The sequence below is a fragment of the Spea bombifrons genome, chromosome 11, assembly GCF_027358695.1.
Source record: "Spea bombifrons isolate aSpeBom1 chromosome 11, aSpeBom1.2.pri, whole genome shotgun sequence".
NCBI lineage: Eukaryota > Metazoa > Chordata > Amphibia > Anura > Pelobatidae > Spea > Spea bombifrons.
This window is the reverse complement of record NC_071097.1, coordinates 27309352-27334553: the sequence shown is the minus strand read 5'-3', so window position 1 is coordinate 27334553 and position 25202 is coordinate 27309352. Positions and strand designations below refer to the sequence as shown.

General features: G+C 37.7%; 1 protein-coding gene across 1 annotated transcript in view; it reads right to left on the bottom strand.

The window, feature by feature from the left end:
* Positions 1-2522: 2522 nt before the first annotated feature.
* The window catches only part of ADAM12 (ADAM metallopeptidase domain 12), a 152413-nt gene continuing 129733 nt past the window's right edge, over positions 2523-25202 (bottom strand). The window contains exons 15-23 of the mRNA XM_053450939.1: positions 20515-20623; positions 20223-20421; positions 15246-15323; positions 12546-12654; positions 11980-12115; positions 10322-10424; positions 9150-9329; positions 3967-4097; positions 2523-2857 (exon numbers count right to left, since the gene is read on the bottom strand). Of these exons, the coding sequence (XP_053306914.1) occupies positions 2797-2857; positions 3967-4097; positions 9150-9329; positions 10322-10424; positions 11980-12115; positions 12546-12654; positions 15246-15323; positions 20223-20421; positions 20515-20623 (1106 nt within the window). The 3' untranslated portion in view covers positions 2523-2796. The remainder of the gene's footprint in view (positions 2858-3966; positions 4098-9149; positions 9330-10321; positions 10425-11979; positions 12116-12545; positions 12655-15245; positions 15324-20222; positions 20422-20514; positions 20624-25202) is intronic.

Below are 25202 nucleotides of genomic sequence, written 5' to 3'. Positions count from 1 at the left end.
ATGATGTTGAAAACCCATACCCAGTTGTCATTATTATACGAAAATTTACGTACGAAGACACAGATGCGGTTTTGATATATATATGGTTTATTGATTGCATTATTTTGCTAGTAGATTTGTTGGCATGTACCTTCATGAGCTGCTATCTACGGAAACGCTGTGAAATTGTAAAACATATATCTATATCATGTATTGCATGTAAATAAATGGTACATGGCCAAAAAAAGCATATTTCAATCATGGTTGATAAAAGCAGATACATTTAGATTTTTTGTGCTTTAATAGTTGATTGTATTGCGCTAAATGACCAGCCGTTGGGCAGCGGACAGAAATGCAGCATCGGATAAGCCAGACATACCCATTATTCTTAAAAAAAACCTGTGTATATTCCAACCTGCCTCCTGCCTTCGTTCTGAACTAGTAATTATATGTGGATACAGTACAGAGGCTATAATTATCTGATGTTAATTTAATCTAATAAGCACCCACCGCAAATAAACGAGTGGATTTCCAGCTGGTGGAATCTGCAGTAAGTGACGTAACTCAGTGTACTAAGGAATCCAACTCCCATTACGCCTAAACAGCCAGAGGCTCCTGGAAGTTGCCCGCGTGTGTCTTTTGATTCGGCAAAAAATGTACTAAAATGCAATCAAACGCACGTATTTTGTCGCTGCGGGAAATCCCGATACAGTATCTTTATGTACGCGTGATAATAAATAAAACACATTGTAATAAAATCGTTATAGAATGGTGTATCTTTTAACAGTATCAGATTATTTTTTAACCATTCACAGTTTGTTGACCCTTTTAGAAAATAACTGCAGAAAAGATAAAATAGTAACAAAAAAGAGATGATGCTTTTCTCCAGATATTAATAAGTTGGCGTCTCGTAAAGATACTTAACCGCGGATCGATTTGCAAGATATTTTTTATACGGTTTCACCAGCAGGTAGCTTCAAGTGTTGAAATAAGATAGTATATTACGCTGCTGGAATCCATACTAATTGTATTCTAATACAATGACAGATAACGGTGTAAACAAATCGGGAATGGCCGTTTTTCTTGACACAAAACCGATCTTCTAACAGAATTATGATTCTTGATGCAGGATTATTAACCCCTGGTTTGCCAGGAGCACACATTCATACCGGAATTCTGTTCGCTACCCTAGCGTTGAGCTGAGGTCATTAAGATATTTGAGTAAGTATCTGATGGTAACTTGGATATTCCCCAGAATGGGCTTAGCTGTAATTTAACTCGGCGAGACCCCCTTGGGAGATGAAACCCAGCGATGTTAATTCATGAGCTAAATTCAGGCCAACTTTGTAGTAAGCCCTGATGGGCTTTTGGTAAATTCCTACAAAAGTCTGCTAAAAAATAAGTCAGAGGGGGATTTACCTTCCCAGGGTCAGAAAGCGGAATATTTGTATTCTACTGATGGTGGTTAGTAAGTGGCAGGCAGACAGAGGTGGTAGAGGTTATATAAGAAATTAAACATAAATGGGATGGGCATATAGGTATCCTAAACCAAGACGAAAATAGACTAGGAAGGGTAAGACAACAGCCGAATTACTTACATGGATATATTCCTACATTTCATATAAAATATATCGTTTCTTACATTTGTATTCAAATAATTGCTTTATTGGAAAAAAAAGCCACAATTTTTTTTTGAGATTTCTTTTTCTTCAATACTTTTGTTTCTATCACATTTGAAGCAATTATTTGCCCAAGAAAGCATTTTTTATATTTTCCGTTAATGTCTTCCTTGTAGTGTAAAATCCACCACATATTGCACTATTATCTCTCTGCTAAGAGGACCCCTTAGTAAGACAGAACATATAACTTAACAGCAGATAAGAACATTGGACAGATTGAGTCTGTCGTGTAAAGAGAGCTTAATCGGTCTTTAGCCTTACCTTAAATTGAGGATACCCATGTGCCTATCCTATTCATGTTTAAATTCTACATCTACCACCTTTGCTGGGAGACTGTTCCACTTCCCTACCACCCTCTCAGTAAAGCCACATTTCCTTACATTATATCTAAGCCTCTGACCCTCTAGATTAGGTTCTGACCTCTTTTTCTAGGACATGCCATGTCTGGCAGATGATTCATCAAACCGCAAATCCCACTCAATGTTCCCATTATTATAAAATAACAGAACGTAATGATTTCCTCTTAAAAGTATTAGTAATAATAAGTGAAGTAATTCCAACCTTTTGATGGATATGTTCCTCTGGAAAGAACTGGTGGTCCTTCTGAGTATATTAAATTATGTAATTCTGTTATCCGTTTAACATGTTAATAGGAGGTCGCCACCAAACATGTTATTGGCTAAATGCTTCTATTAAGTGATCCGCTATAAATTAAAGGATGGTGCACTGGCTGTATATCTAAAGCACGGGTGACCGATATGACTATTGATTTCTCTATTTGGAAATAGATGAAGGACATCAAATTACCATACAATGAGCTATAAAAAGGTAAAATGAAGTTTCAAGTGTATTTAACATAATAAAAATATTCCCCTTTTCAAGGAAAACGCCATTTTTGGTTAAATATATCTAACACAATGCACTGCACTGTACTAAATACAAAACATAAATTAATAATTTACAAGTACCTGAGCAAATATGTAGAGCACCACAGCATGGCATAGCACCAAAGGCAAATAAGCTCAGTTTTATCTTCCAAAATACAAGTTTTTTTAAGTATTAAAAAAGTGTTGATTTACGTAAACAAACTCCAACATGAGTTGAGACAGTGCAAAGTTCACATAAGGCATTCGGGTTCTTATATCTGATGAGCAGGTTTGAAGGATCGATGGTGTGGAGGAGGACACTTGGGCGCTGGTCTGAAAATAAAATAAAAAAACAATGGAAATAATCTGTGTTTTTCAAAATTTTTAGAGTTGAACGAACGCTGCCCCAAAATTGTATTTTTATTTTTAATGCTTTTTTAACAATATTTTTTTAATATTTTATAATGTTGGAGTGCATTTTGTATCCGCTTGCTGCATGCAAGTTGGATAAGCACTCTTTAATTACTGGAGTTAGAAAATGAAACTCACTATATAAATACTATAAAGTATTAGAATATAAACTTCCTGAACATACTCAGTAGCCCCACCCATTAAAGTCACAGCCAATCACATGTATGATTTTGTAACTGGCATACATGTGATTGGCTGTGACTTTAATGGGGTGGCTACTGAGCATGTCGAATGGATTGACATGGATTGATCATTGGGGAAAATGGACATATAGTTAGTACGGTCTTGGACACCTTTTCATGGTACAGGTGATCTCACATGGGCTTCCATAGTCAAAGCCATGGGTGTTGGCCGGGCCAACTGCTCTCTGCCATCCAATTCAAAAAAGAAAGGTCTGCAGGGCCAGTAATTACTGAACATCTGTAGCTCAAAGGGTGGGCTTCTTAAACCCTACAGTACGGTTCTAGGAGGCGAGGAGAGGTGGATTCTTACATGAACTGGAAATTCAAACTCATAAAACCTTTAAAACATGTTATATTATTATAAATGATCTATTACTTTACTGGGGTAAAGAATCGCAAATCATGAGGTCGTTTTACCAAACATTCTGTGGAATCACCCGATATAACATGTAAATAAGAATTCCAAAAACAACAGGTTCTGCACCTGTCTAGAGTGCAAATGTCTTAACCCTGCGTATGTCACACTAGTGAGCAACGTGTTTGGTTATATATATATATATATATATATATATATATATTTATATATATATTTATATATATATATATATATATATATATATTTATATATATATATATATATATATATATATATATATATTTATATATATAAAACCATTCATTGGGTTAACTGAAGATTGCAGAGTTACAAACATTTTTAGAAAAATTAACAAAAAGAATAAACATCTTCGGTGTTTCAAACTTTATTTTTAGTTGTATGATTCGGCATACCTCACAGGAGTAATCTGAGGCACTGTTTCTTGATGTTCATACACTGTGCTTGAGGCGCTGTCAAATCGCGTAGTTTTATTCAAAGGATCTGCTGGCAGTGGTTTCTGTGGAGGTCTTGGTATGAAAGATCCCTGGAAGCGAAATACAAAAACAGCCGTCAGACTATTTTGAATAACCATTTGAAGTATCTGCCTGCCAAACACTTTGTGAACATTTACAATTTGAAGAGGAAACTCATAAAATGTTTGACCTCTGTGATCCCAGCTGTAGCACATTATGGGCCACGCTGCTCTGAATGCTAACATCAACTAGTTTCAGAACGTTCTAGGCTCATTCATGTCAATCTTCAACATAACCAAATTCTCCAATAGTAATTTCGTCTATATGGCACACAACAAGCTTAAGAGCTACGTATGGCTTGGCGTGATGAGTAGACTTCGCCCATGGGCCCAAGAAAATAGTATGTGGCAGAAAGAACACGCAGTGAATGAAAGAACGTCTGTTAGATGCCTTCAATATATCTCAGCGTCAACACTGCATTGTAGAGCCAAGTCAGCTCTTCAGTAAGAGAAACTCACTGGTAGTCAGTAACACATACTTCATCATGTTTTCTCTCATCTGCAAATCCCAGTTTAGGGAATATACCTGCCAATGATTGTCATCTGATAATTCCCAACAAACTTTGATCAGAAATACAGTTGAGTATAGGGTATAAAATCACCAAAGCTGAAAGCAAATTGACAAGATATGCAGCTCTGCAAATTCAATCGCTTGAAACACAGAAAGCGAAATGCGTCCTTCAAATCTCCTTCCTAATACCTGATCTCTACAGCTAAGCTGGAATCTCAGTGCACATGGGTGTTTGCCGTTCCATTACTTTAAATGCTAGTACCATAAACCAGGGGTGTGCAGCCCTACCTCTCCAAAACAGTTCTTGCAGTGGTGTCACTTTAAAGAAGGTCCTACTAGTCAGTAAAAGAAATAACAACACATGCCTACAGATCATGTCAGCTCATTGAGAGTAATGGGGAGACCCTGGAAATGTTACACAAACAAAATAGACATGACTTGGTGAGTGACTGAACGCGTTTAATGTAGGAGGGAATAATTAAGTCATGGGCATTTTAATTATTAGTTTCATGGAAGGATCCACCGTCTGTTAATTCCATCAGTGGGGTTAATCTTGTCTTTCTAGAAAAAAAAAATCTGGATATTGTAACTCTTGAAAAGTCTGATCACAATAAATGTTCCTGAATAAACAGAAGGATTATGAAAAAAGCACAGCACTTAAGTTTAAGACAGCTGTATCACAGACAGAAACCTTGGGATTTAAGATATATCCTTTTTTATTCATCTACTAAAGCTACAATAACATTTATGAGTTGCTTGTATCTCTGTTGAAGCTTGCACGATTTAAGCTCTGCTAAACTGGAGATAGCTCATTTTTAATACATCCCCACTGGAGGCTTGGAGAAGAACTCAACATGTGCATATCAGAGGAAAAAAAATACATTATTACTGGGCAATAATGGTGGTTTGGTCTGCCAAGTGCCTCTTAAGGGGTGGCAGTCACTCCATGGGATCCAAAATCCACATGTACTTTCTTCTTGGAATCAATTAATTGAGCAGTCTAAATGCTAATTCTTGAATGGTGGTGGAAAAAAATCTATGGTATGTCCACCTACATGTCTAAAAACGCGATAGCCTTAGTCAAATCTAGACTAAAACATAGATTACATAGAGATCAATAGGACATGACTTCATCTAAAACACTCAACGAGGTAAACAGAAAATTATCAGGGCTTAAATTATTAATTTTAGACAAAATCTCAAGAAGATCACACAGCAAGTCTAGAAAGTTTTAGGCAGGCTACTACAAAGGCACGTTCATAGATAGTATTACGAGGACACACATGGCGTATATACCATTCCAGTATATAAATGAAAGATGTATTATGTAGGTACATTGAAATGATTTCATTTTAAAATATTTTTTACTGAGTTTGGATTATTATTATTTTTCTTTGTCTTATTTCTGTGTTGATAACTTGCTGTTGCCTTGTTGTCATCGCTAAAAACGTCTCCATACATAGATACTTGTGTTTAATCATATATGGTCACCTACAGGTGAAAATTGTCATGGTACTTTTTTTTTTTTTTTAAAAATCATTGTATATCAGACCCCTTAACCCTTCCAGGACACTTGGCTACGATTACCATTACAATATGACTTTAGAAATATACAATATATACAATATATATATATTACAATATGACTTTAGAAAAACCTACTTCAGCAGCCAACGACCTACTTATTTACCAACCACTATGATCTGCATCACGCAACCCATGCCGTGTAAGCATTGTTGTTAAAAACATTCAAAAAGTGTATCAATCGGCATATTTCCATAGAATGTTTCTTTGCGACAGTAGCCACAAAACTAAAATGCCTACTAACAGAACCTGACCTTTATCCGTTTCTGCTGTATTTTAACTCCCGCACACATATCACAGGGGTGCACAGCCCACGTAGGATTATCAACAGTTTATTTACACTTCCAGAGCTTCCACGATTCACGCACCAGAGAGATCTTTTGTTTAAGTAAAATATATAGCACTTTAGTTTAATGGGATGTGTAAAGAGCTCTGAACAGTTGTTTAATATGCTTGTGCTCTCAGTCTAGCAGTCAAAAAAAAAAACACGAAGCACAACTTCAAGAACAAAGGGAAGAGAAAATTGATATTGCTGAAGGCAATAGTACCATGGAGTGTATGTAAACGTCTTAACTGGCAATTTCAGTGTTTTAGCTCTTTCACAACTACAACCGAGCGAAAACAAGATCAGTATACCAACACTGTCCCAAAACCGAGGTTAAAGGGGAAGAAAAAGTATTATTCTCCTTCAGCATTAAAATACAATGCCGTGTGTAGCCAATAGGTTTTCATTAACCTTGCTTTATCTGCAGACCCGGTGGCGGCCATTGCTGTCAGTCATGTGATATTCTGGGTGACTTTCCCTGCCAAAGCACAGCGCTGGGCTGATGCTTTATGGCAATGCTAACAAATTCATATTTTTTGTAGACTCAGTTGCACAATATATGTGAAAAATTCTTTTTAATCTGATAAAAATGGCAGGAAAAATGTTACATTTTTCAGTGAAATCAGTGTAGGAACAAGAATAAAAATGATCTTGTGGAAGCAGGTTTTCATACAAAATGATGTATTTTAAGCATGGTTTGCCCAATAATTGTTTGGCACTGAAACAGATAAACCAGCAGATACAAATTCAGCTTCGCACAATGAGAAAGTTAAAATAAGCAAGTAAAATGCCGGTTTTTTTTAGTAGTTATGTTTTTCCTGTTTCCCATTGTATGAGTTTGCGTTTAGCTAACTGTTTGGGCTATTGTCGTAAAGACTATAATCTCTAGTTTCCTGGATAAGGATGCATAAATATGCTTTGCTTATCAGTAATTGTTTGGAGAAAGAACATTAGATACATAAAAGGAAGTATTAGGGATGTTACGGATATTCATGAAGTATCCAGGCATGGCAAACAAGGAAATAAAATGTCTATTTCTTCTAAACGCTCAGCCTATCTCTTTGTGTGATGGGAACATTGCCATTTGGCTACTCGAGATGACTTTATATACTGCCTAGGGAAACACATCCAGACTCTAGATACTTAACGGAAAATGAAGTTATACCGTGGAATGGAGAAAATCAACTCACATGGGGAAATGATATTGTAAAAGAAATTATACATAACATTGCGCTTCACATGCTGTTCAAAAAATAAAAAATGCCGTCCATTGAGTGAGAATGCAAATGTTGGGAAAAATATGCGGAATGCAAAATAGTTTCTATACAAATGGAAGAGTTACACGGCTAGGGTAAGATTGGCGGGAACGTAATGCAGCTAATTTTCTTTTTTTATTTCTAAATACAAAGCAGAGAAAGAGATATAGTAACATCACACCCAACGCCAGATCGGGTACATCGTGTGGCCAGCAGCTGGACATTGCCGGCTGCAAGGTACATGAGCATATCGTCATCGGCTTATTTAAACATATTTAACCCTTCATATTCCATACACAGACACGTGTAAATAATGGTTCCAAACTGCCATGCACACACAATACTATTGGGAAAATGTTAAATAAACTCCTTAAGTTACTGAGAAGCCTTGCGCAAGGAAACTGTATTAGCCCAAAGCGCACAAGTTTTATTCACGAAAACGAACAAAAAAACTGCTATTGGCGAACTGGATGCAGCCAATAGGAGGTGGAATATCTACCCTGCTTGTCTCCTATTGGCCAACCTGCTCGAAATGCTGAGAGGCTGCAATTGACTCCTGCTTCGATATTCGTCTATATTAGTAGTAAGAAGTAAGCATATTTTGGTGGCCAACTAAGTAGCAATAGCCCTGCTAGAGACTTACTATATATAATGCTTAACATTCTCACTTATTAAAAGTAAAAATAAGTAAAACTATGTAAAAACTGTTCATCGTCTCTGCGTTCTGACATTAGCGCAGATAAAGTAGTACATGCACTACAGACACATATCTTTATTTATGGTTTTATTGATTATAGAAATTGTCAGTTGGTGGCCTTAAATTAAGCTGCTTTAAATTGGCAATTAATGACTATACATTTTCAGTAATGACCAAGGCATTGCAGCGAAGCCATTACATGATAATATGGCCTATAAAATAAATAGGGATTGATAAATGGTTTTACTAATGACAGTAGATCAATTCTTTCTGTAATTATTAAAGATAATCTATCATAGAAAAATATAGTAATTCTGTTTTTGTCCTTAATTGTATTCATTTGTACCTTATATTAAGATATCACTGCATTGGGGTTATTGAACTTCTTCATGTAATGGTGAAGTGTTATTGTAGAAGACATTTATCAGCATTAGATTCTTTTATATTTAAGATCGCCTAGTTTTTGAACATATAAAAAGCTACTAGTCCAACCATTATGTAATTTGCCCACATCCATGGCAATTCAAGCCTTTTCCCCACTTTGTTGACGTACAGAACACATTTAGTCAGCTGTTTCTGGAAGAATCTTGATACTCTATTCAGCTACTGTTGGCCTGAATTGCTAATGATTGTTCTAGATTATGTTGTGCTCTTGTAGTTGTGGACACGAGGCACGATACACTAAACATACCGGCTTGGCAGAGGGTTTCGCGGGAAGTGGACGCGCTGGCACCGATTTCTGGATAGGTAGGTTGTAGAGCCGTGGTTGGGCTTGCTGTGGGATTCTGTGTGAAGGTACATCAAGTATCCTTATAGGATGACTAATGTCAACGGGCTGGAACCGTGGCAATCTCTTCAACCTTTCACTCTCCTGAATAACAGTAATTAATATTCATCGGTTAATTTATTCCAATCAGATCGCAATGAGGTCCCATAGTGTAGCGAGAAGCGTGTCTAATGGTAATGTCATAGCTGCAGAAAAACCTTGTAAACATGCAGTATTTACATTTCTCTCACTTGTGTACGAAAACATAACTAAATTCATTTACTTTCCACATGCATGTTCTTCAATCAGTGTACTAAATGAAAGGTACGCTGATTCCAGCCATCCTGTGCACTTTATTATATACGATAGCTGAGTGTCACCTTTCAATAAAGATTGATCAGAATCCACACTACGGATTTGCCCCGCTTTCCCTGCTCTCCAGCTGCTTTGCTTGCTGGAGATGCGTTTTGAAGAACGTACCTTCGCTTCCGAGTGTGTACCAATACATACCAGTACATACCAGTACATACACACGCTAAGCTCGCCACCAGCCAGCTCCAGTGTGGGGCTGATTTAAGCAGCCAAAACTGGTGCAAGAAGCCAAGCATGTAGGGGCTGTATACTGTCTTTGTTACGCCTATTATAGGACTTAATAAACAGTCTTCATTGGTGGACCTGTATGGGACACTAGATGGTCCCTTTAAAGCATATGATAGCTGTGTGCAAGTAAAAGGTTAAATCCACTGGCATTTTCTGTCCTAGAAATAACACATATGAGGGTAACTGTGTCAAAGAGTTGAAAAGTCTTGAAGAATGACTAGGGTGATTGGCATTTCTTATACTGAAGGGGTTAAGTTGTCTATTGTATTGCGCTAATTACCTTTCTCACCCTTGAGGAAGACATTGAGGTAACATTCTGCTTTAGATGCGCTTTATTAATAACAGTAGCAGACTTTCTATTATGCACAGTTTCTGATCCGTTATGGTGTATAACTCCTACACGGTCAAACGTATTTTATAAAATAGAGTCGGCGCAGGAAGGTATGAAAGGTCTTACAGTTTGCTCTGTGCCTGGAAAGCTCAGGGGTTGCACCCACCTTTTCTGCCCCCGTGGCTTTGCTCAAAAGATGCTTACTGAGGGTTGTGCTGCGCTCTTGATTAGCTTCATTGGAACACCCAGCTCTTGATGGAGTTACTGACCTGCAATATAAATAATTGAATACAACGTGCAACTGGGAGCAGAGCAGAACTTCAATTTCCAATGACACTTTGAAGGGTGTCTTCGTTTTTATTCACCATGGTGAACAACGTAAGTAAAAATAATCAAATACCCTTACAGGGCTGAAAATAAATATTGATTTTTTTGGAAGCCAGTAGCCTGTTAAATTAGCTTCTGCAATCTGTGGAAATGTGTCTTTTAGAACACCCAGGAGACTATTCTAATGATTCAAGTGCCTCTGCAATAATGACCTCAAACATGGAGGCTTCAACTCACTTGACTAGGTTTCGATCAAAGGTTGGCTAGATTGCTGCAGTGTTTAACTCAAACTACAATCATCCAAAAGTTCATTCTGATTTGTGATTGCATAACCAAAAAACTTTACCAGCCAAGTGCTCAAGGGGAATTTACAATACAAACAGTAGAAAGAGCTAAGAAAGCATGCTGCCCATAAATCTGATAACATTACCAATGCAGAGCTTCCAAGAAAAGATGCCTGCTGCATTTTATGATTTACAGCTACTGTCAAGAGGATACATGTTCTAGTTAGAAGCCAAGATATTATTGAATGTCCTTTTTATCTGCTTATATCATTCAACGTTGTCTTGTATCCATCGTTTTGATCCAGGAAGAAATCTGCCTATTGGAGTCATGAAGAATTGTCTTTTTTCATCCTGAAGCCCAGCTGGCATTAACTTCATCTGGTTCAACCTAGATATGGATGTCTTGGAAAAGTTGAACTTTTTTCAACCTCACTAACTACGTAACTGCATTAACTCATTACATCTGAACTTCTCACGGACCAACAACATATGGGACCTTCCTGAGTGCCCTCAACTAGAGTGAGGCTCTCCAGACGCCGGGATGTAGTTCCTGTAGACTCCAGTTCATGAGCTGACACCGCATTGAAGGAAACGATGATTCCACTGTAGATTTAATTGGAAACAGCGAGAGCTGCTCTGCTATCCCTGAATTTGCTCTGAGTTGGTTTCAGGCCAAAAAACAACACTATTGCCCAAAACGAGTTAGGTGGGAAAACCACTGAACGGATCTGACCACGGTCTATTAAGCTAGATGAAAATTAAATTCCTACTAACAGGGCAATAAACGCAGCCTGCTGAAACAAAACTGTCCTTGTGTAAATTATTGAGACTCATGTATTGTCTTTGACAAAAGGTCAGCGTCTAGTACTAGAAGATGCGAGGCACACATTAATGTCATTTAAGTAACTATTCGAAACCATTAACTCTTTGAAACTAAAGTTGTAGAAGACACAGAACATTTAGTTCACGTTGCGACTGAAGCTGAAGCTCTGGCTGATATCTTGATGTCACAGCTACTATCACACATCTCGGCTGCAACCTGGCCTTATAATCGAGACAAAAATTGGAAAGCAGGTCTGGCTAATAGCAAACACAAGAGGCTACATGTACACGTATGTTCAGGATAGATAATCTGGTAATAAAAAGTTAATATTTGCTGTATTCTGTAAAATAATCCACTAAAAAATAAACATCTATTCCAAGTAAAGATTACCTTAATTTTTCAACAGTGCTCTTTTTATATGTAAAAAGCCACCCAAAAACAGTCCGTCTTTTGAGGTATATCGTAAAAGCAGCTGCCGTGATGCAGATAATAGTTACAAGTATTCCCGTGATTAAACTTCTGTTATCTGGTAAACACAAGACAGTAAATCATTAGTATGCATTTCGAGCTGACGCAAACAAGCGTAGTTTGGAGGAAAACTTGACCTCTCCGTGGGCAGCACCGTAATTAGTTAATGAATTCATTGACTGCGTGACGATGAATATACTACATACCTGGCAATATTTGACAAGGCCAAAGACATTACATACTTTTGAGAATAATTCTTTTGAATGTAAAGCACACATACCAAACACTCTTGTTTTCATTGCAAGTGGAGAAAGTTGGCCACACAGAGGGTGAAAAATCACGACCTACTTAGCGAAAATGTATGCTATATTTCACTTAATATAATTTATATTATTGTCCTATTTAAACATTTGCTTACCAGAGCCGTGCTTTATTATCAGGGAAGAAAGCTGAATCAAAAGAATTAGCTAAAATGTAAAGGTACTCACCGGTAAATCTCATGGGCCCGCTGTCCACACTCCCTCCATAGCCCGGTCTCTCACAATATGGAGGAGCCCATTCAGCTTCACAATGACAATTCTTCTTATTGTTACAAACCTAGAAAATGAGGACAATCTCAGCGTTTATGTTAATACGTGCAAGACACACTAATAAAACTATTTTAAATGCAAAAATATAGGACGGCCCAAGTAGGCCATGAATACGTTCAGGTAACAAACTAAAAAAATAACCTTAGATATTCATTCATTTCTATGCGGTATCAACAATGAAGGGTTGGCATGGAGGCAAACGAGTATTTGTCCCTTGAGCATCCTTGAACCAACTGATCGCAGTCTAGTTCAGCAAGAGTATAGTTTTAGCTAATACTAATATGTTTTAATGTACTGATAATGTAATGTAATGAAAACACGTGATTGTTAGAAATTTCACTTTAGTGAAAACCCAAATTGTTTTCATAGCGCCTGATTTATAGAAATATAAAACACAGAATTTGGTGGCAGATAAGAACTATTAGGCCACAACTGAAGAGGTTCAAAAGAAAATGAGTTAAATAAAACCTCCAGAACTCTTCACTTATTAGTAAATATTTTTTCCCGTAGATTTTTGTTATAGTTGTTCATATGGTATTTTTAAAGCATTGCGTTAACGTCTCAGAGGTCAGCACCACAGGTATGATATATGAAACCCTGATAATGACTCTAGAAGTTCTGCCATTTACGAGTCAACATAATTTTTGTCAACTTCTGTTGGTGTGAAAGCAATGAAATGAATACTGTATCGGAGACTAAACTTATCACTGAACTCAGCTAAATCAACTGTTCTGCTTTTCGTACTATTCTTCTATTTTCGTACTATTCTTCTAACTATTTTCGTACTATTCTTCTTGGTATTTTCAATGTTAGAATGTCTATCTGGCGGTATTCAGATGCCTTGGCTATTGTTCGAGAGATACAGTTATCAGACCAGGATCACTGAATAGATACGATTCCAAATGTGGCTCTTAATACGCCTATTTCTAACTTTCCTTTCTGTGTTTAATTCATACTTGGATTTCTTGATTTGATGTGGCGTATCATAACATTATGGCGAATAATTAATAATGCTATATACTGTTTGATTTTCTATGGGTCCTTGGTATGAGCGAGGCGTACCATTGAAATGCTAATACAGATTTGCATATGAATGCGAGCCAAGGCTTGAATTCATATTGTTGAATTGAATGATAATTTAATTTAAAATCAAGTGTTTTATCATAACTGCTCTTTATAATGCAAAAATTGCATTTGCTTTCTTGAAAGAGTATAGAAAAGGCATTTTAAAAGCTCTACGACACCCAGGCATCGTTTAAGGTGCTGTTTGGGTTATTTTACTATTCAAAGGGAATAATATGGAAATTGTCATGCGCAGGAACAATAATGAAACACGTCTTAGCTTTCACATTAACCATGCTTTCAATGTATTTACATGGACTGACCATATAAAATGGTTAAGACATCAGAATGATCAGAATGACAGCGTTCTACAGATGTTCTGTAGGTAGAAGTGTTGAATAATCGGGCAGGAGGCAGGGGGTTCTTGCTCTATTGATGTTAGGCATCTGACGTGTGACCAGTGCTTCAGTTATCTGATCATGATAGATCACAGCAAGCTTTGATTTAGAAGCTATTGATTTTAGTTTGCACACTCAATATTCATATCTACTTCCAATTCCAGTTATGATGAGCAACCTTTACAACCGCTCTTCAATGCCATAAAGAAATTCCCCAAGCCTTTTAAATAATTGAAAATGAAAGGGTTTGAGTGCCGGCAGCAAATGGCGCAGGGAGGTTCGTATGCGGGGTCTGCTCGCGGTGGTGGCACACATTTGGTGGACTGGCTTCATCTGATGGTGGGTATAGACATGTGAGAGGTGGAGATAGCCACATAGAGACAGGGCTAGCCACACAATCGTCAGGGCTAGTCCCAGATAACCTTGAATTAGTTGGAAGTGGCAGCGTTTGGTTTGTGAGAATGGCCAAACGCTGCTTCCCTTTCCAGAGAAAAATCACTTTACTCGGAGATCAAACCCCGAAAGCTCTTAAGTATGGCAGACGCTCCTTGTTCTTCCCATACCGTGAAACCCATTTTATAGCACTGTCTTATTTCTGGTTTAACCCTGGAGCTCTAACCACGCATGGACACAATAATTACAAGCTGTACAAACTGCGGGTTTTCTCTTCAGCTATTTTATATAGGTCATTCTCACAACACATGTAGCTGAAGGTAGCGGAGTTACTGTATTCTGCTATTGACATTGAAACGGCAAAGCTCTAATTCACAATTTGAAGGTCATACATTACTTTCTTACTTGGCTCAATGGAATTAAGATTAGCTAAAAAAGAAGTGAAATATAACCCTCCATACTTTTAAGTTTTCAATGCGATCCCTTATCAGAATCAACATTAGCAGTGTATGTAAATGACCACGTTTTAAGTTTATGTTCTCTCATTGTCACATTTAGCTTATTATCATTTGAATACTGTTCTGCAGCTAATAATTTGCTTGTAATAGCTCTGGAATTAAATGAATCCAGCAGCGAGGTCTGTGATTAAACGTAAAATGTGATGCTTTTATTAGTTGGCAGTTTTCACTTTTCAAAAACGCATGAAACCTGCAAATGTCAAGCAAGAAAGGTATACAATACTTACTCCGTGTCCGTGGCATTTGACGGCGCATTCGTGAACGCCAAATATGCTGATGTTCTGGCACTGGCGGTTGACGCATATCTAGAATTAAACAATAAGACTTTTTTTTGTCAAGAAAACTTAGTTGCATGAACGCATTACAATAAAACCCACGAATGTGTGAACAACTTCTTTAGAATTATTAAAAAATGTTCTTTCATAAGAACTGAACCAGGCTGAACACAACCCTAATTTTTCTTCCCAAATTTATACCAATGTGAGGCCTGTAATGGAAACTTCACTGGACTACACTGCAATTTACGTTATTATTTTCTGTAGTATGGGCGAATATGGTAATTTGCAACTTTACCATTTATTCTTGATACAAATTACTCACATTGTCTATAGTTGTATTAATTTAAATTTAATTGAATGGCAAAAGGCAGAAAAAAAACAGATTTTGTTGTTTAAGGAATTAAAATGGAGAGAAAATATTTTTAAAATGCCTTTTTTAAATGAATTGTTAAATATATTTAATTATATACAGTATATATATATATATATATATATATACATTTTATATTTATTTATTACATTGTGTATGCTTTGCAAAAGTAGGCAACAGTAAGATAAGATAGACTTTATTACGTGTAAAATATATTTCCATTTTTAAGTACGTTGTAATAATATTCCAGGTAAGAAATATGCTGTATTGATGTTAGAAAAAGGGCTTTGACTTGCTTTCCCAGAAGGGCTCCGATATGTTGAAGGTGATGTGAAATGTAATGAAGCTGAATCAGAAGTGTCCAGAAGACATCGGGAGCTATTAACGAATAATGAACCCGGTTCCCATTTAAAACATGTATCCCGAGCAACTCAACTGATTTAAATGTTATCTGTTCTGAATTGGCTTCCCATTGTTTTGTTGCACAGGGAATTTCGCTTTTTGTGTTTAATAGTAGGAAACACACATTTTTGAACCCAAAAGAGCAGAAAAGGAAAAGCTAACGGAAGGGAAGAGATTAGATTGATGGGGTGAGCATTGTAAATAATGCTGCATGCTATAAAGAATACAATAAACTGCCGTATCACAAGGTCAGACGACAGCAATGTAGCCTTCATCGAGCCCGTCCGCTGTCACAGAGCTATACTGAATCTTAAATAGGGGAATTATTCTGGCTTTTCCTCAACCGTAGATGGTTTTTAAATGTAATGTAAAGTGATTATTTAACCAATGAACCCTATGTAAAGACTTGCACTATAAATCTGAGGATTGAGCTGAGCATTGAGAACCAATGCAGTAATTGGGTTAATTACATTCCTTTTTTGGGGGCGTAGTGTAATGGATACTGCAGAGGGTAGTGTCATAGGGAAATTTGATATATGTCTTCCATGATAAACATTTAATAATATTAAAGGTAAAACACTTTTTGTCTTTATATTTTTCTTCAGAGTGCACAAAAGTGAACCATACTTCCCAATTGTCTTTTTTTTTTTTAGGAGGGACAGTCCCTCTTTGGCACCCAAACTTCCCTCTGCCTCCATTCCTCATTTGATGCCCCCTCTTTTCTAGGAGCTCAGAATATTTCCTGGGTATAAATGTATCCGGAATGCCTTCTTTTTGTTCTTTGAAATATCTTACTCAGTTGCACAAACAGCGGGGGTCACAAAATCTCCCCTGAAAAATGTTGATAGAACCATGTCTCTAACCAAACTGTGTCCCTTCTTGGCTATTCCAAATATTGGGTGGTATGGAACAACAGATTTTAGTTCTAATATATGTCAGGGGGAAAACATGCAAACATCCATGTGCATCCTATTCTGGGGGCTATAATAATTATGATGCTAAAACGGTGATCCTGTGCACATCATGGGATATGTACATTACAAAAGATGGAGGATCATATCTGGGAGCTGTCCTGGAGTCTCTGGAAGAAACAGTGCTTCTCTGGATCTCCGGGTCAGTTTCTCCTTTCTCAGGGCAGGAGGAGCAGTGATTGCCACGCCCACTCCCTGCCCACTTTCCCTCCTACTCAAGAATCTTTTGGGACTTGTCCTACCCCATACATGACTAGTCCCACCTAGATGGCCAATTAGCCCTACCCTCTCACAAAGCCACTCCCCTAGAAGAGGGCGAGCTTCAGGTACCCTGCCAAGGTGAACCACTAATATGGGGCAACAGGCATTCTGCTATGCCCAGCGGTCTCTGGACACTTGAAATAGAAACATAAAAAAAGAAAAAGTGAAAAATGACTTATAAATAAAAATGGATTCATGTTTTACAAAATTCATTAATGTCAGGTTTTATGCATAGTTAAATTAATTTTTTGATAGCTCATATAAATATACACTAAAAGAATGATGTTCTTTGAACTCTGTAATTAACAGTTGCCTGGAAAATGGGTTTGTACATGCATTTCAGAAAATAACAAGAGGACAATGCATTTTAATATAATGAAATCAAACACAAAATTGCATTTCCCCATCACGATACAAAGATAGCTCCGTTCTGCTGAGAAAGATTAGGGTTCAAAGATGTAATTTGCATGAAGTCACATTATGATAGCGATAGCCACACAGGTTTAATCAGAGGGCAAAATATCTGCCACGATAAGGTTATTAAATCGCGCCGAGATAATGTCATATTAAAGTTGAATGGAAAGTGACCTACAGGTTTGCAAACAAAATGTAAGCTGGGAAATTCTATTAGATTCTAATAACCAAAGATCAGGAGCACTAAAAGCAGCCGGCGTAATAATTAGCAACAGAGGAGGTAAAAACGATGCTCGAGTCAACAGGAATTCCTCATTAGGCCTGATATTCCCTTGAGCTAGGAAATAGAATAAAGATATGACATGAAGGAAACCTACTTTGGTATGCATACTGCGGGAGTACAGCCTGATTACAGCAATGCTATTGGAATTTGCATATTCCCACTACATACAGCATTCTGAAGGCACTTCAAATAAAACTGGCATATTTGAAATTACAAATTGAAGAAGCAACCTACTGGAATATTTAAAAGCACCCCCCCCCTACAATCCTGAATCCCTAATCGTTGCCACAATAAGAACGGGATGCTCACAGCTATCTCCAGACAACGTAATGCGGCATCACCGGTAGTCAGATGGTTAATTTTTATTTTTGTATTATAATGGCTGCTGCCACAGATCATCTCATGGGATGATCAGATCAAGAAAATATTAACAAGTCTGTAAATCAGAGTGTGAATGATGTCTTTTTTCTGTATGTATAAACTGATGAGATTTTATGCTCAGCAGGGAAGCAATTGTGAGACATCCGTTCCCAAACAGGCAGGTAATGGCCATGAGAAATGTCTCTCGGCAGCATGCAGGTTCCACCGTGGGCCCAGCGCACTTGGCTACATGAACAGGGATGAGAAGAATTGTGTCTTTACATTCCAAAGAGGAGAGATGGTGGAAGTTGGCCAGAGTAATCTGGAGCAAATCCCCGATGCTCTAGCAGTCATGAATCTGGGTGGAATGGTACAAATAAGAAGAGATTTCTCTGGCCAGCAGACACTGCCAGGAGCTGCTGTTAATAATTCTGTAATCATTGTTCCAGTGATGATGGCTGCAACATGTTATAACTGGCCCTTGAATTGATAAACTATGATATCCACCCATCCATTAAATAATCCCTGGCTACAGTGTGTTCCTTCCGTCAACCATTGTCTGAACTCGTAATTTACGTTGATGTAATCATTGGTGTCTTAGACTCAACACTAATCCTCTAAAGGTAACAGGTTATCTAATTTTGTGCCATCGCTCTGTTTTCCATAGGTTTATTTTCTCTAGTTGTTCAGAGATGTCCCATAAACACTAAGATCCAATGCATTCTAAGAAGCGCACATGAGTCTCTAGCTGGAAAAGCGAGTGATGAACACTGATGAGGAACAGGGCCCCATTGGCCTAATGTTATCGACTAAGCTGGGAAGAGTGGTGCCACCATGAGGTTCCTTCCTATAGAAAGCAAATGCATGCAGGAGGGGTGGCATAGTAGTTTCTCTGGAAGACATAAGTCCAGCCATGGGACTGGCATCTCAACCTTGTATTATCCAACTCAAAACTCAAAAAAGAGTCTTTTTTTTAAATATAAACCTGTGAAAACTATATATACAGAGCCATCTTTATAACAATGGGCAAGTCTTCCATTTTGGGGCATCAACTGAGCAAATGATGGCCACCTAAAAAGATTGAACCCTGTATGCTTATGTGTTTGTGCTGTATAAAATATGAAGCTGGTATTTATTTCATATTGTCAGTAGATTGACCATCGGTGGTAAAATTGGAACAAAGCAAGATATTAAACAAATCAATTGTGAAATGAGCTTTGCAAGGCACTCACTTTTCTCTAATTATTCTGCTACTTTGCACCCTGGTTCTGAAATTAGTTTGTAGAGATATCCAGTATCTGTACAATATTTCAGTATTTGCTATCTTCTTATTATAAGATGCTAAGGATGTCACATCCAATTTTGCTATAATGAACACCGAACCTGAATGCCGTGGCCCCCAATAAAGCCGGAAATTTTATACTCTTTAGCAAATTTAGCTTTTTACTTAAGTGTTAAGCCTGTTCTGCAATGCACCAAATAATGTTTGCCTTACAGATCACAGACACAGCCCAAATGAGAAACGATAATACACAACACCCAGAAGATGGCTGTGCTAGACTTTAAACGTACGAGAGAAGTCAAAACAATCTCTCACAATATGAAGAGAACGTTATATGTATAGGAAAGCGCGATACTGGCTCAGCCAAGACCGGACGATGGTTGAATAGCTTGCCCTCTGGCTTGTACCTTATATACGTTTATTGTACATGTTACTGCCGGTAGGAGTACCAAATGCAATGCATAGTAAAACAATATACACAGCGGTATAAAGCTTTTCTAGCCTTTCTTGGCTCGCTAGGTGTCACCCCAGAAGAAAAAGCCTTATATTTGTGGTTGTGCGAATAACTTCGGTTAAACCTTACTTTTCCGTCTTCGCACTTGGTGCCGGCTAGTACGAGCCCGGGGTCCGGCAGGTCATCTCCCAGGTAAACGTGGGTACCACGGCACAGGATCTTTCCGCCTTCTTGCTGAGGAATATTGGTTTCTATGGAAACAGCGTTCGTACCAATCACAGGGCGGTTTGCTCCTCCTTGACACTGAATTTTTCCACATTTGGCATCTCTACAAAAACAACAACAACAAAAAACAAACAGAGTCTTTAATTAATTCTTCGGAGAAGTAAATAGCGTTACAGTCATAAGTACATCTCTGTACCTGCTTTCACACTTCATAAATGCCCCCGCGGTGTCCTTCCCACAGTTCCCATAGGGATCTCCAGCCGAATTCACTCTTTCAAAGCAAATACTAGGGGCAGGCTTGGCACCTAAAACAACAGATTCATGTCAGTTCCGTTTATAAAGCGTTTTTACTTTCTTATTCCCTATACAGTGCACTGAATCAGTGAACATTTACTGGATACATGTACAATATAATTGCTTGGTTACCACTCCTACATTACCGTTTTCCCACCCCAATGTTTTTTTTCCCCCCGATCTTCTATTATTACTGTATTAATGGATAAATATATTGAACAATCATTCCTTTTAACCCTTTGCAGAGAAGCTATTTTGTAACCCTGGAGCTCTACACGATGAACTCCCAGTGCGTTATTTCAGTCCTCTTGTTGGCCAAGTAAAAAGAATGTTGAATGTGTCAAACGGCTGATTTTGATCCATTAAACCTACTCAAGAGCTTGTCTTTTTCACTCATTTCCCTAATGGTTTGCTAAAAAGCTTCCGGAGATAATAGGAGGCCTTCAAAGTCACAGTAAAAGTGTCTTGAAATATCTTAGATAAAAGTGAAAGAGCCAGAATCATGAACACAGAGACAAATGAGCTCACCCCGGACCTAAGCTACTCCCATCTATTCTAAACTCAATTGGCCATCAGAGGCTTCTAAATGAATCATTAGGGTTTTTTGTTGTAGTTTGGAACGAGGGAGGATGGAACCTAATTATGGGATAAAATGGTGTTATAATCCTTACCGCACAGCTCCTGCTGCTGTCAAACAAATGCTCCTCGTCTGACCATAATACAAATGATAAACTATAACTCCTGCTAGTATTCCATTACTTGTTTGTTAATTTAGGGAGGTCGGTATCTTGCTCTCTCATTGCAACAGATCCATCCCTTCCGAAAAATCCCACTTTTTATGGTCCAGTATAGTAAATAAATTCATGAAATGGGCCCTAGATAAGGTTACAATGTACTGATGGACAGCTCTTTATGCAAGAAAATTGTAACTCTAAGTCCTCACATCTTGCACTGGAAGGTACAGACCCTAGTTTTAAAATATAAATATTAATACAATATGTGTATCCCTTTAAGTGTAAGATTATCTTCTGGATTGTGCCCAATAAATATACTCATCTTTACCAAATATTAAAAAAAGGATTATTCAGAATAATCCAATCTCCAGCATGCCCTTTTTTGAACCATAGTTTTTTCCCGATATTTTGGTAAACTCCATATTAATAGATATCAATTGAACACGTGTTACCAGCATGAGATAACATTCAGCCGGTTATATACATATTTCTGCCCATTTAAAGGTTCTACATTAACCTACATATATTAACGATACTACATATATTAAATTTGCCTTTAAAATAATTTTATTATATTTTATTTATTTGTTTCTATCTGCCTTGGAAAAGCAAAGAAGTGCCTTGTTGTATATTTTCCTATGGTGTTTCTTTTTATTTCTTTGGAATGAACTGACATCAAGGACACGGTAAAATATGAAAAAAAAAAGACTTTGTGTACAAAACATTGTAAAAGTAAATAACGGACTATCATAAAGCAGAAGATGAAGCAGCTTTGCCTTTAAAGCTTAATTTATGTTGTAGCACTATAAGATGATACATTCAAAAGCATTTAGGCAGACAAGGAGAGAAAAGACTTTATTAATTACCGGGAAGTTCTCCAAAATGATCTTTATAAACTATCTGCTATGGCCACCAGAAAATAACATAATAAACCACAGGCGCTCGTTCTGAAACTACCGAGGCACCAAAGCAAAGTGACTATTATAAGTAAAGCAAAACAGGTTCAATTAATTTCCCGTGCAGCGTTATTTCTCCTGTTGTTCTTGCTTTCGGTAAGAAAATCAATGCTTGGAAAGGTAGGTATATTTATTTCAGTCTAGTTATGATGGGGGGTCTAGCCAACACAGTCGCACGTTTCCACATATAGCGGATATTTATAAATCCTCTGGACAAAAAATACACAAGATTCTGCCTTCCAAATACTTTGTTGCAGAATACTTACATTTTTATTTTATTATGCAGGGAATTATTCACTAACGGGGGGAGTTTTCAGGGGATTTTCTTTGTGATTTGCAGTTCGAGCTCACCCAATTCAATGTGGTAGACCAACATTCGTGGCTTTCTCCTATGAGAAAACCATACTTTTCCCTGCATAAGACACAGTTAGTATTAGGGTCATCTCCACCTCCAAATTCCACTTTAGTGAATACTGCAGACACCCCCATCATTCCATGCAGCGTTGTTTATCCAGAAACTGATATTTGACCTCTTCCTTTATTGTGGACATATTGGTGTGTTAACCTGGAGTAATTTGGTATATATAGTTATATTTAGTATATATATATATAATTTTAAGGTATAGCTCACAAGGGGTGTGTTAGCAATTCTAGTTTTTGCACAATGTTTGCTCAAAATGCAAGATGTCCTCCTTACTTAAAAAAGCTATAACCACTCATGGGACCTCTTCTCCTACTCAATTCCCAGCTGATTGCCGAGTCTTTGAAGCAAGAGCCCTGTCTTCCAGCCACTGCAGAGATCTGGATGTTATCTATTTCTGCCCAGCCTGATGCATAAAATGCCCATTCTCCATCCAAACCATCTCTAAGGTTATTCTTAGCCACTTCTCAAACACAGTCAATAGCTGCATTATTAGAACAAACACGGTATTGCGTCTCAGACCCACCAGAACCCCAACATATGATAATTTCATTAGCGGACAGAAAACGAAAGGAGCCGTAGCTACCGGCTGCTATATGTGTCAGATTCTTCCAGTCGAGTACTTCAAGCCTGTACATACCCCCATTGTTAAAAGGTATAACTACAAGGAGCCATTTCTGTCCTGCCTCATAGATGCCAGATGCCACCTTTGCTGAGATAACTTCATAGAACAATGGCTGCCCTTTGCAAAACAGGTAAAGCTCGTCAACATTTGTTGATTATTTCTTACCGATCCAGAAAAAAAAGTTGAAACACATACACTGTTAGCTTCAACTGTGAACTGTTCCGGATTAACACAGAATATGAACCAAAGAAAAGAACGGGAAAAATACGTTAAAATTACAATGATTACAATAATTACTAAAGTTAAAATGTCGAGGTCAGTATTTGTATTGGGTCAGTCCAGCGGTCCAAATAATGGGTAAACAATATTTTTTTGTGTGCAGAAAGACAAACAAAGCAATTACTGCAAAATAAATCTGGTAATAGCATTCTGTATTGATTGCTCGTCAAAAATAATGGGATAACCTTTGGTTTCAGGTCAGAATGTTTCCAGCTGATTACCCCTAATCATGAACTCGGTGGTCTTCGTGAACACGGACTTCAGCACCCAGGGTTAGTTCATAGTTGTTTTTTTTTTTTTTTATTAAACACTATATTTTGGCGCATATAATTTCTTACTTTACTGACTGTAGTTGCAAAATTTTGACTAGTATAATGGGCAAGCAAATTTTACACCAAAAAAAAATAGTGCTTGTTTTTACTTTTGGAATCGGTGGATTTTATTGGACATTTTTTTTCTAGGCTTTAAGTGAATCAATAAATTCAATAGATCTTATTCTGAAGGATCTTCAAAGATTTAAATGGCAGTGATGCATGCTCATTATCATACACTGGATTTTTCTAAATGAGCGGACTATCGGTCTTCCAAATGTTAACCTTTTAAAACTATAACTTCAGGAGGTAAAAATATTCTTAATGACATCACGTGTGTTATGCATAAAAATACCAGCTGGGACTAGATGTTTCAATGAGAACTGGTGGAAAAAAAGTGACCATGGACCTTTAAGGCCAATAAGCACTAAATGACATACGCGTGGCCATAAGCAGACCCCCATGCTATGCTATTAGTATAGTGCTCGTCTGGCAGCATGTTGGCCGCACACCGAGGGACTCGATCAGCAACGAAAACAACAGGAAAGGTGAGTGTGTCTCAAGTGGCAGCCGGCCCAACAGGCATTTACTTGGATTGACTTGGAAGTATCTGGGAAGTGCTGTTTCTGAGTCAGTTTGTTCCTTTTCTGGGCAGAGGAGGAGCATTAGGCCACACCCACTACACAATTAAACCGCTAAACGTTGTATGGTGCTAGCCCCACCCCTATGTGTCCATAGCCCCACCCTTAATAAAGCCACTCCCCCAGAAGATGGAGAGCTCTGGATAGCCTACTCTTGGGACACTTAAACACTAAGTAGATTATGAAGCTTGGACTGAGTGACCCTGGGTAAAAATGCAGAGAATCGGATAACTGCAGTGATCAGTGCCGGCGACCTCAACAAAAACATCCCATCCCAATAGGGATATAATTTTTTAGGACTTATTTTTACCACTCTTTAACCACTTTTTGACATTCAGAGTAAAAAGAAAACCTCCTAGTATCATTTGGTACAATTTTCACAGGAAATTATTCCTTATTTGCCGTGATTACCATAAAATAAAAGTTTTCTATCCATTTAAAGTGTATTCCTTATTTTACTTTTATGGGCTTTCTGGCCACAAAGGGGGAGGGGGGGTCCGAGATTAGAGTTGTTCTATTGGTGCAATGTCTTTCTAATTGATAGAAAAGTAAAGTTTTGCCATTGGTGTAAGCAGCTTGTCACATCAAAACCACCATTTTCGTTTCGTTCCTCCAACATTCTA